Source organism: Alligator sinensis, unplaced genomic scaffold (genome assembly GCF_000455745.1).
Source record: "Alligator sinensis unplaced genomic scaffold, ASM45574v1 scaffold823_1, whole genome shotgun sequence".
In the NCBI taxonomy this organism is placed as follows: Eukaryota; Metazoa; Chordata; order Crocodylia; family Alligatoridae; genus Alligator; species Alligator sinensis.
Window position 1 is genome coordinate 1,004,574 of NW_005842272.1, and position 13,479 is coordinate 1,018,052.

At 44.0% G+C, this 13,479-nt stretch overlaps 1 protein-coding gene across 3 annotated transcripts in view; it reads left to right on the forward strand.

Annotated features, from left to right (window-relative positions):
- The window catches only part of MOCOS (molybdenum cofactor sulfurase), a 411,109-nt gene that overhangs the window by 342,702 nt on the left and 54,928 nt on the right, over positions 1-13,479 (forward strand). For all 3 annotated transcript variants that reach the window (XM_025209241.1, XM_025209242.1, XM_025209243.1), the window contains one exon: positions 11,316-11,432. In XM_025209241.1, the coding sequence (XP_025065026.1) occupies positions 11,316-11,432 (117 nt within the window). The remainder of the gene's footprint in view (positions 1-11,315; positions 11,433-13,479) is intronic.

The following is a 13,479-nucleotide window of genomic DNA, read 5'->3' on the forward strand; positions in this document are numbered from 1 at the left end:
AGGGTGCCCCAGGGAGTGACTAGGAATAACAGGTGTAAACTAGTTGAGAGTGGATTTAAGTTAGATATTAGGAAGAAATTTTTCACAGTAAGGGTGGCCAGGATCTGGAATGGGCTTCCAAAAGAGGTGGTGCTATCACCTAGCTTGGAGGTCTTCAAGAAGAGGCTAGATAGTCACCTTGTTGGGGTCATCTGACCTCGGTCCTCTTTCCTGCCAGGGGCAAGGGGTCGGACATGATGATCCATTGTGGTCCCTTCCGACTCTACAGTCTATGAATCTATGAAACCCCCTGCTCACCAGCAGGGAAGATGCTGGTGCTGAGTGCAGAAAAAAGCGGTTCCTTGCCCACCCCGTGGCCAGTGCTCCCTGCTGCAGGCGCTTGCAGCCCACGTGGGGCTGCTTGTCCCTGCTGCAGACAGCCCCACGTGGGCTGCAAGCGGCTATAGTGCAGGATGCTGACCATGGGACGAGTGAGGGGCCGCTTTTCCCCATGCTCAGCACCAGCTTGTAACCTAGCCTCACTGCCAGCCTGGGCTCCAAGCTGACTCTGGGTTTGCCAGTCGGTGGCAGCAGCTGTGGCTCCCCCCCGCCCCCATTTGCTGTACTGGGCAGTGTTGGCTGTGAGGCCGGAACTGGCATGGGACCCAGGCTGTCAGAGGAGCCAGATTACAAGCTGGTGCTGAGCGCGGTGGAGGGGAAAGCAGCCCCTCGCCTGCCCCATGCCTGGCGGCCCAGACAGCCCCATGTGGGCTGCGAGCAGCTGCAGCACAGGGTGCCGGCCACAGGGCGAGAGAGGGGCCACTTTCCTCCACGCTGGGAAGGAGCCCGGGGAAAAGCTGATTATAGGGAAAAGTGGCCCCTCATCCACCCCGTGGCTGGCACTCCCTGCTGCAGCAGCTCGTAACCCACCGGGCTGTCCAGAGCAGGCAAAGGCAGCCCCATGCGGGCTATGAGCAGCTGCAGCATGGGCGCTGGCCACAGGGCAGGCATGGGGCCACTTTCCCCCCCCGTGCTGAGCGGGGCTCCCCGGGCCACTTTTCCCCAGGCTCCTTCCCTGCCCGAGGCCCTCCCCTGCCCTTCCCCCCACTTCCCCCTTACCTGAGGTTCTGGCAGCACTGGGGCAGCCACATGCTCCCAGGCCAGAAGTCCCTGCTGGGGCTTCTGGCGGTGGGCCCTGCTGTTGTGGGAGCCCGCCGAGCTTCCCCTGGGTCCTAATGCTCTTTGTTCCTATCATTTTTGACAGGTACTACAGCCAGATAAATATTAATTTTCTAAATTTTTTAGGGGGTCTGTGGGCCAGATAGAATGGCCTCGTGGGCCAGATCCAGCCCACGGGCTGTATTTTGCCCATCCCTGAACTAAGCCATGAACTGGTCAGAGCCATAAGTAACCTTGCCTAAAATCTGTGTGAGCCACAAAGATCCCTCCTACAAATCTACATTTGGACACAGAAGTAGCTCTTTAGCAAAATATCATTTGGGCCTTCAAGTGTGAATCTCCACTGCCTTGTACCATTCCTTTTTGGGGGGCTATAGTGAGTGCTGAGTTGGATATAAACTGTTGGCAGGTTGATTCCAAGTGTTTTACAGCCACTTTGCAATTAGCTTGGACTGTAGAAGATGCCAGACTGTAGAAAATATATAATATGGGTAGATGATGAACTTGATGATGTAATATGTGGACTAACTTGAAATAAATACCTTAGGATAGAGAAGCATATATTTTGTACACTAAATTATCCAAAAACTATCTAGTTAAATCAGTTTAATGTCTCAGTTCTGAATTAAGATGTGATTTTTTTCTCTAAACAATTTGAAAACAAGTGATGATTTCTTTTCTGACCTACTTCTGGATTAAATTATATTAAACAAAATTAAGTATGCATCCTTGGCAGCAATGACATTTCACAGTCAAAAGTTGGGTGACAGAAGGAGCTAACTGACTTTCTCTCTAATTTCATGCCATAAATCAGTGAATTAATTTACCAGCTGATTAGCAGAAGAGTGTTCTGAAGGCAGTTTTATAACCAGACAGTTAAATACTTGTGATGAGCAAATCTATCTAACACCCCAACTCCAGAAACACACTGCTTCCAAAATTCCTGCATGATAATACAAATGCTATTCCTCATGGGGAAAACCTACTATTGTGGTGAGCCTTCTTGAATTTTGAGTGGCTTTTTTTTCCATCTCTCGGTTTATGGGTCTAGTCTTGACTCGTATGAATAATTTTGTTTAATGGAACCATTCACATGATTAGAGACCACTTGTTTCAACAGTAGCAGTGGAACTGGATTCTTCGAGGAGTACTGAAAGTATGGACAGACAGAAATAAAAAGCACTTCAAAGTCTGCCTTCTTTGGAAGTACTTTTATTTTGTAGCACTTCAGTAGCCTATACATGTACAATTGCCTCCCAACTAGCACATCATGGTGAAACATTTCAAAGTCATCCCTGTTTCATCCAGGGTCATTTTTATATGGTTTAGGCTGTCTTGTTGCATGGTAGTCTTTTGTATTACCTGTCCACTCAATTTTTGTAGCATTTTAAAGTTGCTTGAAGTGCTATAAACTCTGTCCATTCCTTTAGGCTGGGATTTTTAAAGGAACTTATTGAAGTGGATCTTTCACTCTTTTAGTTAAAATGGCAAATTGATAAAAAAAAATAAGGCCATATGGTACACATAAATTCTTACTATCATATGTTTCAGGTCTACTTGCAGTAATGATTATGCTGTATAGCCTATTCATAGAACTGTAGTGTGTCAGGGACCATAGCAGGCAGCACAGCCTGAGCTAACTAATTGCCTAGGCAGCCATAAGTCAGCTTCCTGACTGACTGCTAGGAACTCAACCTCCCCATTTAGTCCAGGCCAGCTAACAGTCTGCTGTGGCATGCCTTCTGGTTCCTGTATCCAATACTTTTCCTGGTTCCTGACCCCAGTTTGGTTCTATCCCGAGACTCTGACTTTGGATTTCCCTTTGGATCTGTTTCCTGACCCTACTTGGCTTTTGTTGAAATACAGCAAAAAAATACCATATAAAAGTCCATCTAAAATGGGTTGTCATCAAAACAAATGCCATCATGGAAGAAAGTTTCACAAGGAAACAGACTGTAGCTGCAACAAAAATCAGCTCAGAAAAACAATAATTTGGATAACTATAAAAATCTTAACCAAAAAAACCAAATAGGTGTGTTATTTTCCTACTATTTCCTTCTCTGTTAAAAGCACAAGGGCTCCAGCCTTTGAAGCTGATGGGCATCTTCACCTTCCATTGAAGGCAAGAGACACTGAAAGATATTCATTACATCTTATGAGGTGCATAGCACCCCACAGAATCAGGCCCAAAGTAAAGCACTTCAGAAAAGGGAATGGCCGCTAAGGGCTAGCTGCCAAGAAGGACTGTTGGTCTATTTGGTGTCTAAGTTACCGGCACATTCCCTCTAGGATCGATAGAAATGCCCCACTCCCTCACCCACATAAGCAGAATATGTGTATTGTATATATATTTGCAATTTAATTGTTATTGTCAAACTATAAGAGGCCAAATCACAGCAGCTCTAAATATAAGACCTAGGGAACCACTGAAACACTACTATTAACACTTTTTAAACTTCCATGCTTTTATTGATGAACACATCCCTGGCTCCTTAAAGTCAGCATCTGGTATCGTTACCTCAGTGGCAAACGCTATTTCATGACCTATAGTTTTAAACCTATTATTGTTCCTTGTGGCAATTATTTAAATACATTTTATTTAAATAAGGCCTTTTGTCATTTAAACGAACTTTAACAGATGGTTTATTTACTATTTACTTTGCTATATGATAACACTACTGAAAGAGATTAACTTAGCAGCCTAAGTAGTATTTTTCAGGTAGAGTTGGGCAGTGAGACCTAACAGCATATGTCCAAGGAAATTCAAACATTTGTTCAAAGGACGTAGGGACTTTCAACCTCAACTCATTCAAGTAATCCAGGTGGTTGTAATGGAAGGAATGTATCGCATGAATACAAATTGCAGGATAGTCTTGTGAATTTTTTTCCTATAGGTTTATAATGGAGCTCTGTTTGGTTAATACTAAGGCTAAATACAGACATTTGGGGAGGTTAAATCAGGTTCAGAATGTCAATCCAATTTAATTTAGCTCATTCTAGTGCTGATCTTACACTTACAGACCCAGTCTCAGTGACCAGCAATCAGTCTAAACCTGTAAACTGTACAGAAGTTCCATGCACATAAACTTGTCTAAAAGTTGCAGAACCAGGTTTAAGATAAATCTAGATCCATGTAGCATCAAATGTATTCAATGTAGGCCAAACCAGTGCATGGAACTTCTGTACAATTTCCCTGCACAGCCCCGAGGCTGGGAAAACCCAGCTACTAGTCTCAGCCCTGGGGCTACTCTTTTCACACACCCATCCCACAGTGGGCTATTTTTTTGCCCCCCTGGCCTGTTGCTCTACTCCCCATAACCAACCAGCCCTGTCAAACCCTGTCCCACAAGCCACTAGGGATGCAGCTGCTTTTATCAGTGTTCACCATTGCCAAAAGTAAGCAAGTAAGTATTGGGAGAGGGAGGGTTGGGAGGTATGAACCCACGGGTAGCGCCTGTGCCCCACCCCACATGGGTCACACTGGTCCCGCCCACCCCATCTGTGGGTTGTGCTGGTCCCACCCATGGGTCATGCTGGCCCTGCCCACCCCAACTGTAGGTCACACCTGTCCTGCCTACCCCGCCTGAATGTCATGATGGCCCCACCCACCCTACCTGTGGGTCACACCTGCCCCACCCAACCCAACCATGGGTCACGCTGGCCCCCCACACCCCACCCACAGGCCATGTCGGCTCTGTCCACCCCACTTATGGGTTACATCAGCCTTGCCTACCCCACCTGCAGATCATATCTGCCCCCCCACCCTACCTATGGGTCACACCTCTCAACATCCCCTGACAAGCTCCCAACCCCCCACTAGCTCCCCCATCCTGAATTACCTAATACCAGGCAACCATTTTGAATCAATTTAACTTCCCCCTGAATGTCTGTACTTAACCTAAAGGATATACCTAACATATATTTCACTTACAAATAATTCTCTGTTTCCTATTTTGATGTCATTTGTTGGTGTTCTAATAATCCTTGAGCTATTCTAATCTCAGATTAACATAAATCACTCAAGAGCATTATTTGAGGAGGGTTTTGTCTTAAGTTGTAAAGTTTTCCCTCTGAACCCTGATTCATGCTCATATGAATAAAAGCTCAGATCCTGCATTGTAGAATAATGACGATTTCTTTGACAATGACAGAAAAAGAAATCTAGAGCTAAACATGTCCTGGACTCAAGGTATAGCAACTCAATCTTTAAACCTACTCTAATTCTAAAAACAAGATGGTTAAAGCAGCGAGAAGGGTGTTTTTTTTACAAAGATTATCAATTTGTATTAAAGCTTTCAATACACTGAGCAAACCAAAGCAAAGGCTGAACACATTCAGCAGTGAAATAACTGTCATGATTTTGCCTTGCTTGTCATCATTAACTGAATGATAGATCTACCCACAAGTCACTAGAAGCATGGCAAACCTTGTTATGTCAGGATGACAACTTTTCTCATCTCAATGAAAAAATAACTCACAAAAATGTCACCATTCCCAGATTGAAGTCTCCTGACAAAACAAAGTTAATGGCACCACAACAGTCTCTCTCAACAGATGCCTTTTACTATAGCTTTGATTCGAGAAACATATCTCAAATACTGTACTCAATCAAAAGCACTAAACATAAATAGAGATTTGGGGGGTTGATTTTTCACTAAGCTTGCCAATCAGGAGATGAATAGTTATTTGGGTCACATCCAGCAGTTGTAATGAAAATTATGGCACAGTACCCATCTCAGCATAATCTTGCTGCTTTGTTTTCTGAAGCACAGTGTTTTTTTGCTCAGCCAAGAAAGTTGTTTTTCTAACGTATTTTAATGTCAGTGTTTCCTGGTAACTTCTTGCACAGCTACCAGAAGCAATGCATTCTAAAAACTTCAGAGGAATGCTGCTGCACTATGAAGCAGCAGTGAGAGAGCTGCCCCAAATTTTCATCCACTGCATCTCTGGTAAGGCCATGTAGGGATGCTCCCATGCACTACTATCACTCCCATGCACCAAACCCAGAAACCTACCAGCTGAACACACTTTAGGGTTTTCCCCAGCCACGACCCTGAGGTATGTCAGAGACCAAGATCCCAAGAACAACCAGAGGAGAAAGTCCCAGAGCTGTGTCACTGCCACATTTCTGGGTTTATCAGGAGCAAGCAACCATGATGTTCTCAAAAATGCTGTTGGGATACCCTGGGGATGTATTGTAGATATACCCATAATAAACTATTGCAGTGTACATAATGACCTGCATATACTTACACAGAAAGGAGTGACTTATTCAGGTGAGCTAAATCTATAGTTGTCAATAGGATACAAAGAAAAATGTAGCATATTTACTCAGTTTCAAGACAAGGTTTTTTCCCCCCAATTAACATCTTTCATCTTGGAATCAAGTACATGGTATGGGGGAAGAGGGGGTAGGCAGCTACTATGGCTCTGGCTCAAACTCCAGCTCCAACCCTGGGTTGGGCTGGAGCCACAGCTGCTGTATGTCCCACTGCTTCCCCCACCACTTCCCCACCCCCAACCTGCCCAACTGTATGCCCCCACAACCACCATACCCACTGTGTGCCCCACCCCCAACATACCACTTGCCCTGCTAACACTGCTTTCCCTATTGCAGTGGTAATGGGGATAAATTTAAAAAGATCCTCCAATAATTATATTCTGTACATGGAAAATTGTAATAAATTCATACATTTTCCATGTACAGAATCTAATTTTTTGGGAGGTCATTTTAAATTCAGGGTGGAAACTGTGAAGACTAAGGTCCAACATGGGACATATGGGCCTAGAGTGGCCTGAGATGAGACTAGGGCTGAGGCCCACTGATGTGACATGGCATAACATCTTTAATAACATCTTTAATAACCATGAGTAAAGTCCACCAGACACCTAGTGCTGTGAGAATCACGGGGTCTGTGGTACTTTGGGTGAAGTGAGCCATCTCCTGACACAGATTCCCAAGAGACCTTCAAAGGTGTAGCAGCCGAGCAAGAAAGAAGGCTCACAGCAACTGAGTCCACAGACACTAGAAGGCCAGTAACGATGCTGAGATGCCTCTCAACCATACTCTGTAATAGTACATTATGGCATCAAGATCCCTATCATGATTAGGGTCCTCTTACTTTACCAACATGAGGGTTACAGCTATTGCTACATGAATAATAGAAGTGTGGCTCTGTTCATACCCATTTTTGCCTGTTCCTCTATTTAAGACTCCTGTTACGTATTGTTTTGGTGTTTTAAAGTCTGTGTAAAAGGATCCACTAGTTCCATGTGGAATTTCATTAAAATCATCTCCATCCTATCTAGGGCTGACCTAATGTCAGTGACCAAAATTTTAAGATATTTAGGTGTCTGAATCCCACTGGGAACAACTGCCTAAATTTCCATGTAAAAAGCTGGACCAAAGTTACTTGGGCTTTTAAATCACTTCAGTGATTTTGAGAATTTTACCTTTTCTCTGTATAGCTAACATTATGAAATGTTATAATAAGGATACTTGTGTAAGTCAGTATAAACTGTAGAACATACCCCAGATCAAATATGTAACCCCAAAATAGTAAATACAATGTAAACAGAGATATCACAAGGCAAACTTGGCATTTAAAGTGCCTCAAATTCATGTGCAAGCTGCTATACACTAAGATACAAGGGGTGGGTAGTTTTCTGGTTTTAGCATTTATATCCTACATAAATAGCAATGTTGAGCATGTAAACAGACCAATTAAAAGACAGTTAATTACATTTTAAAATATCTTTACTGTTATAACGGGCTGTTTGTGGAATCAATTTTTCTAGTCTTACATCTTGTTAAGTATAGGTATATCGAGTGGGTATAAAAGGGATCCCTGTTTCATTCTGAAAGTGTCTTCCAACCTTTCTGTGCCCATTTGACACAGATGCAATCACTCTTCTACACTGGAAACATGAAACATTCTGAGAATCAAATAGTACACCTAGCATGCTTGCAAAAAAACTTCTTGTCCAACATGTGAAAGGGGTCAAACATCTTTACATGTATGCCAAATTTCATTTGGATTGTGTCCACTGTGGACAAATATCAGCATAGTTTAATTTAACGTTGCACTAAACTCTAATTCAGGGATTGATCCTTTAAGCAGTTGTGACAATGGAATGTGACGGCTGTCAAAAGACCTTAGTTTTATTATGGACAAATTTGGCAAACTTAAGAGGAGTAGGTCAAGAAATCCTAACTTCCAGTCCCCTGATCTAACCACTGTATTTTTCACTCCTGGTATACAAATCCGACATTGATAAGGCTATTAGCCTATATTATGATATTCGATTTTTTTTAAAATTTATTTCTAGATGTAAGCCATTTGTAGACAACATGGGGATTTACTTTGCCCTCAATTAAAGCAGTGTTTTTTTTAAAAAAAGTTTCAATTCAGGGCAAAGTAACCCCCCATGTTGTGTACCCCCATGTTGGAGCCCAATCCTTACCTGCCTCTCCACGGGCGAGGAGGGGAAAGAAAGCTGCTGGCAAGCAGAGTTGTCCCTGAGCTGCGGAGAGGGGCTGGTGCTTCCCTCCGCAGCAACACCAGCCCCCCTCCAGGCAGCACCTGCCAGCAGGCACCCAGCTCGGGCAGTCCTGAGTGGCACCGCAGCCATGGAGGGAAGACTCCTACACAACTCAAGCAGGCAGGCAGGCTCTGGGGAAAAAAAAAATCAGGCTCGCCACTTCTTTTTTTCTTTCTGTGAAGCCTGCCTTCCTGGGCTGCTGTCGCACTGCCTACATGGTCTGCTTGCAGACCCCCTGAGCCACACGGAGCCCGGTGCTTCCCTCTGTGGCTGTAGGGTAGGAAACTAAAACTCCTCGGAGGTGTTTTACTTTTCAGGGAGGCATTTTACTTTGCAACACCCCAAAGTCATTTGATGCGTCCCAAAGACATTTAAGGCGCATTACGCCACTGAATGTGCTACAATGGCTGGAATTAATGCTCGATACACTGCCAAATTTGCAAACTCACGCAAACAGCAGTGCCATTAAAGTGGTGCAAAAGGCATTTAAGTTGCTTTAAACCCTCTTTAAAGTGTTGTCTACAAACAGCCTAAGACAGCTCAAAAATTAAACTTATATGTTTACATTGGTGTATTTTTGGAGGAAATCATAGATTCACCATGTCAGTACTTAGAAAATTGAGCTTGAAAATCATAAACTTTTCCATTCTGGAGTTTTATTTTGAAATATAAAGCAAAAATGTTTAGAATTTATCACATTCAACTGTTGGTGTATGCCTTGCCTACTGTTAGATACTTATGAGGAGGGACCTACCAAAATCACAGTGGAAGTGTACCTTGCAGCGGCTCGTTTAATCTTCCTGGTTTCGCCATGGCCCCCTGCACCTGTGATTGGCGAAAGGGCCCTGGCAGCCCCCCCACTTGCTGCTGATGGGCCAGGAGGCAAAAACCTCAGCATATTTAAAACCATGGATTTTGCCTCCCCTGAGATCAGTGGCATCTAAGGAGAACCTTATAATCTATACCATATTTATCCTCACAGCAGCTCTGCAAGGCAGGGAAAATAGCATTTTCCCTGTTTAGCTGATGGAAAATGGTAGCACAGAGAGATTATGGAAATTGCCTAAAGCAGGGGTTCTCAAACAGTGGGTTGCAACCCCCCGGAGCATCGCGAACAACTTAAAAGGGGGTCCAAACTTCTCTTCCCTTCCCAAAGTGCAAACACTCTGCCTGCTTCCCTCCCCCAGCAGTGACGCACGTGTTCTTGGACTCGCCCACATTGGAAGTGTCTCTTTTGTTTTCTAATCTCAGCAGGTACAGGTTAGTGGAGCTCACTATTTATCTGTCAACAGTTCAATTGACTGTGAGTGATTGAGAACGAGTGCAAAATCAATAGCTTTAATCATGGGGGTCACATACATTTATATATTACTTTACAGAGTCGTGGTATCGCAAAGTTTGAGAACACCTAGCCTAAGGTTATACAGGAAGTTTGTGGTGAAGCAGAGACTTGAATGCAGGTCAACCAAGCTCCAGTCTTATATATGAATGTCTGCATGTCCTTTCTTCCAACTGAGTCCCAGTCCTGACTGAGGCCTTTGGTCACTCCTATAATGGAAATAAACACAAACAGTCCATGTCATCTACTGTTCTTACAGCTGCTGTTATTGCTCTTCAAAATCAGCTTCAGTTAATACCCAGGCAGATATGTTCTGCTGTTTCCCCTGGCCACCTACACATTCATTCTCTGTCATTCTTCACATAATTTATTCATCTCAATTATTCATTGATAATTATTATATCTGTACCCATTAACTATTTAGTATTTTTCCTGGTACTTTTAGAAATATTTCAATGCATGAAAAAATAGTTAGGGCTTGGCAAGGGGGGCACCAGTCTCAGATGCTGATTTAGAGAGTGTACCAGAAAAGAAGCCCCCAAGGAATCAATGCCATGGTAGCAGCAGGGAAGGTCTTTGAGGGACTCTCAAGCACTCAGCACCTTCCCCAGTCCACCTCCCACTCTCTAGCACCTCTGCCCCTGGTGCCAAAATTGCTAGGTATGCCTCTGTTCTATGGGATGTAGATGTGTTAGGGAAATTAGATGCTAATTTCAGTGCAGTAGCAATTAGGAGAGCACTGGTCATAGAGCATGACCTCATGATTCCAGAGGATGTACAAAAACAACCAAAAGGACGATCCTTGAGCAAAGAAGTCATTCTCTGTGCTGCACAAAGCACCTTTAATTGAAGAGAAGATCCCTCCATCCCCGCTGTCATGGAGAGTCACCTGCTATTTTGTGTTTTGTGTTTCCATTCAGCTGCAGATTAGTAAGGTGCCAATCATGCAAAGACACATTCAACCTTGAGTTTGCGATTAGCCTTACCAATTTTAATGAACCTATTCATGTTAGGTTCATTAAGCATGCCCCAACATTTGGAGGAGCAGGACGAATAACTGTGTACGTGCTCTCTCTCTGTCGTCACACCATATTTCTTCTTTCTTTGTTGTTTACCTTCATTTGAAATAAAAAGGCTAAAATTCCATTTCCCTCACTGTTGGCTGCAACAACTGAGCAGGTAGTTTACATCAAGCAATGTCAATTTGTGCTGTTAAACCTTACATATCATTTAATATATCTGTTATCTTTTTTTGTTTCCTGTTGAATCTTTAAAGGTGGACAAGATGGCTAGTCTCTACAACATACATGTCCGTACAGGTTGCTTTTGCAATACAGGTGCCTGCCAGCAGCATTTGGGGATCAGCAATGAGGATATCAAAAGGAACCTTCAGGTCAGTACCAAATCCAAGTGAGGCTAAGGGAAATTACTGCAAAACAAGAGGAGTGAAAGGAAGAATATCTAGGCATGAGTGTGGACATCCATTTCCCCAGGGACAAGAAGCAACAGCATACATTGTGCTGCTGCTACTTGTCACCCAGTGAATACCTGTGCCATGGGCCCTCTGGCATGTGGCAGGTTACCCTGGGTGGGGTAGGGGAGCACTGTGTTGGCCCCAGCAGCCTTACCTGAGGTCCTGAGGGTGTCCTTGGGCTGCAGCAGCTGTGATCCTGCTGCTCAGAGCCTGGTGAGCCTGGCAGCCGGCCAGGCTCTGGTTTTGGGCGGCAACGCACTGCCCACGCATGTACCAGTCCACTTTTTTTTGTGCAGGTTTTTTTACCCCTGGATCTCCTGGGGTAAAAAAAGCACTTCACTGCTACATTGCAATGTGGAGAACAGCTGAATGTGTGAAGCACTGCAAACGTGTCCGTGGCACCACATACCACACAATCGCGCTCGTGTGGACATGGTCAGAGGATGCAAATCTTCTACATCTTGGCATCCAGTTGTTAGTTTCTGCAGGGCAATTTGTCTTATGTTCTACTTTCACTAAACTTTATCTTAACACTTCTTTACTCATGGTAGCTTTCCCCTGTAGTACTTGTATTATCAGTGATGCAGCAATATTAGAGCTGGGTGAAAAAGTTTTAGTAGCTTCATTTGCCATTTAAAGAAAGATGTTCTGATGCTTATTTTTCAACAGAAGAATTTCAAGCATTTCATTTTGACAAAGTCAAAATATTTTGTTTCAATAGTGCCATTTCAATTCAATTCAATTAGACTGTTATATTACACTAATTTATAACAGTTTAAATTTTGATAGGATTTATGTTAATCTTACTCCTCTGTTACTATATATATTGTATTTTATATTTGAATTACTAAAATGATGTTAATGAAAGTGTATGCTTCACAGTATTTAATTAAAACATTTGATGGCCCTAAATTATTTCTTTTTAAAGTTTTGTTTCATGCAAAATTTTGAGATTTTGGTTCTTTGTTTTGACCTGGATTTGGTCCAAGGGCCTTTGTACATGCCACAAAATCGGCCTTTAAAGCAGATTAAATGCCCTTTTCCACTACTTTAATGGCGTTGCTGTTTGCATGTTTGCAGCATATTCCACTTTAAATGACTTTGGTACCTAGCGAGATAAAACAGCTCCAAGGTATTTTCGTTTGCTACCTAACAAACTGAAACTGTGCACAGGACACTGGAAGCTGACCTGCTCAGGGTTTGGTGATCCTCGTGCAGCTCAGGGGCTGTGGGACCCGGCAGCAGCCTGTGCAGGTAGGGTCCACAGAAGGAAAAAAAAAAGCGGCAAGCCTGATCTTTTTTTTTTCCTCCCTGTCTCCCTGGAGCCTGCCTGCCTGCCTGAGCTGTGCAGGGCCCCAGTGCTTTCCTCCAATGCTGCAGGGGGGCCAGTGCTTCCCTCTGTGGCTTCAGCACCCCCAGGCTGGGTGCCAGCAGGCGGGTGCCGCCTGGGGGGTCCCTGCACAGCTCAAGGACCGCTTGGTCCATCAACAGCTCTCCCCCCACCGCTGCCAAAGAAGCAGGTACGGATCTGGCCCCCACCCTTGTGTACATGCCACGGGGGGTTGGGTTGGTTTCATTCTCCCTAAATTGAAGCAGTGTTTTTAAAAACCCACTGTTTCAATTTAAGGAGAACTAAACTGAATTAAACCCCCATGGCATGTGCAAGCAGCCCAAACGTCAGTACCCAAAGGTCACATCAATGGATGTATATCTAATGTCTTTAATTATCTAATAGTCTTTGCTAATGATCATAGTGATGGAGTTGGTCTTTCCATCTTGTAGGACAGTAGGGGCCAACCTTTTTGGAAGACATATCACAAATTAGCTCCACAACTTCTTTGAGTATCACTACAATTCCTTCCATCTGCCCAGACTGCTGCTCTGCTTTCTGCAACCTGTCCTGTGCTCCTTGCCCCACCTGCTGCTCTCCTTTCTGCTTCCTGCCATCTCTGCCATTGCGCTGCCT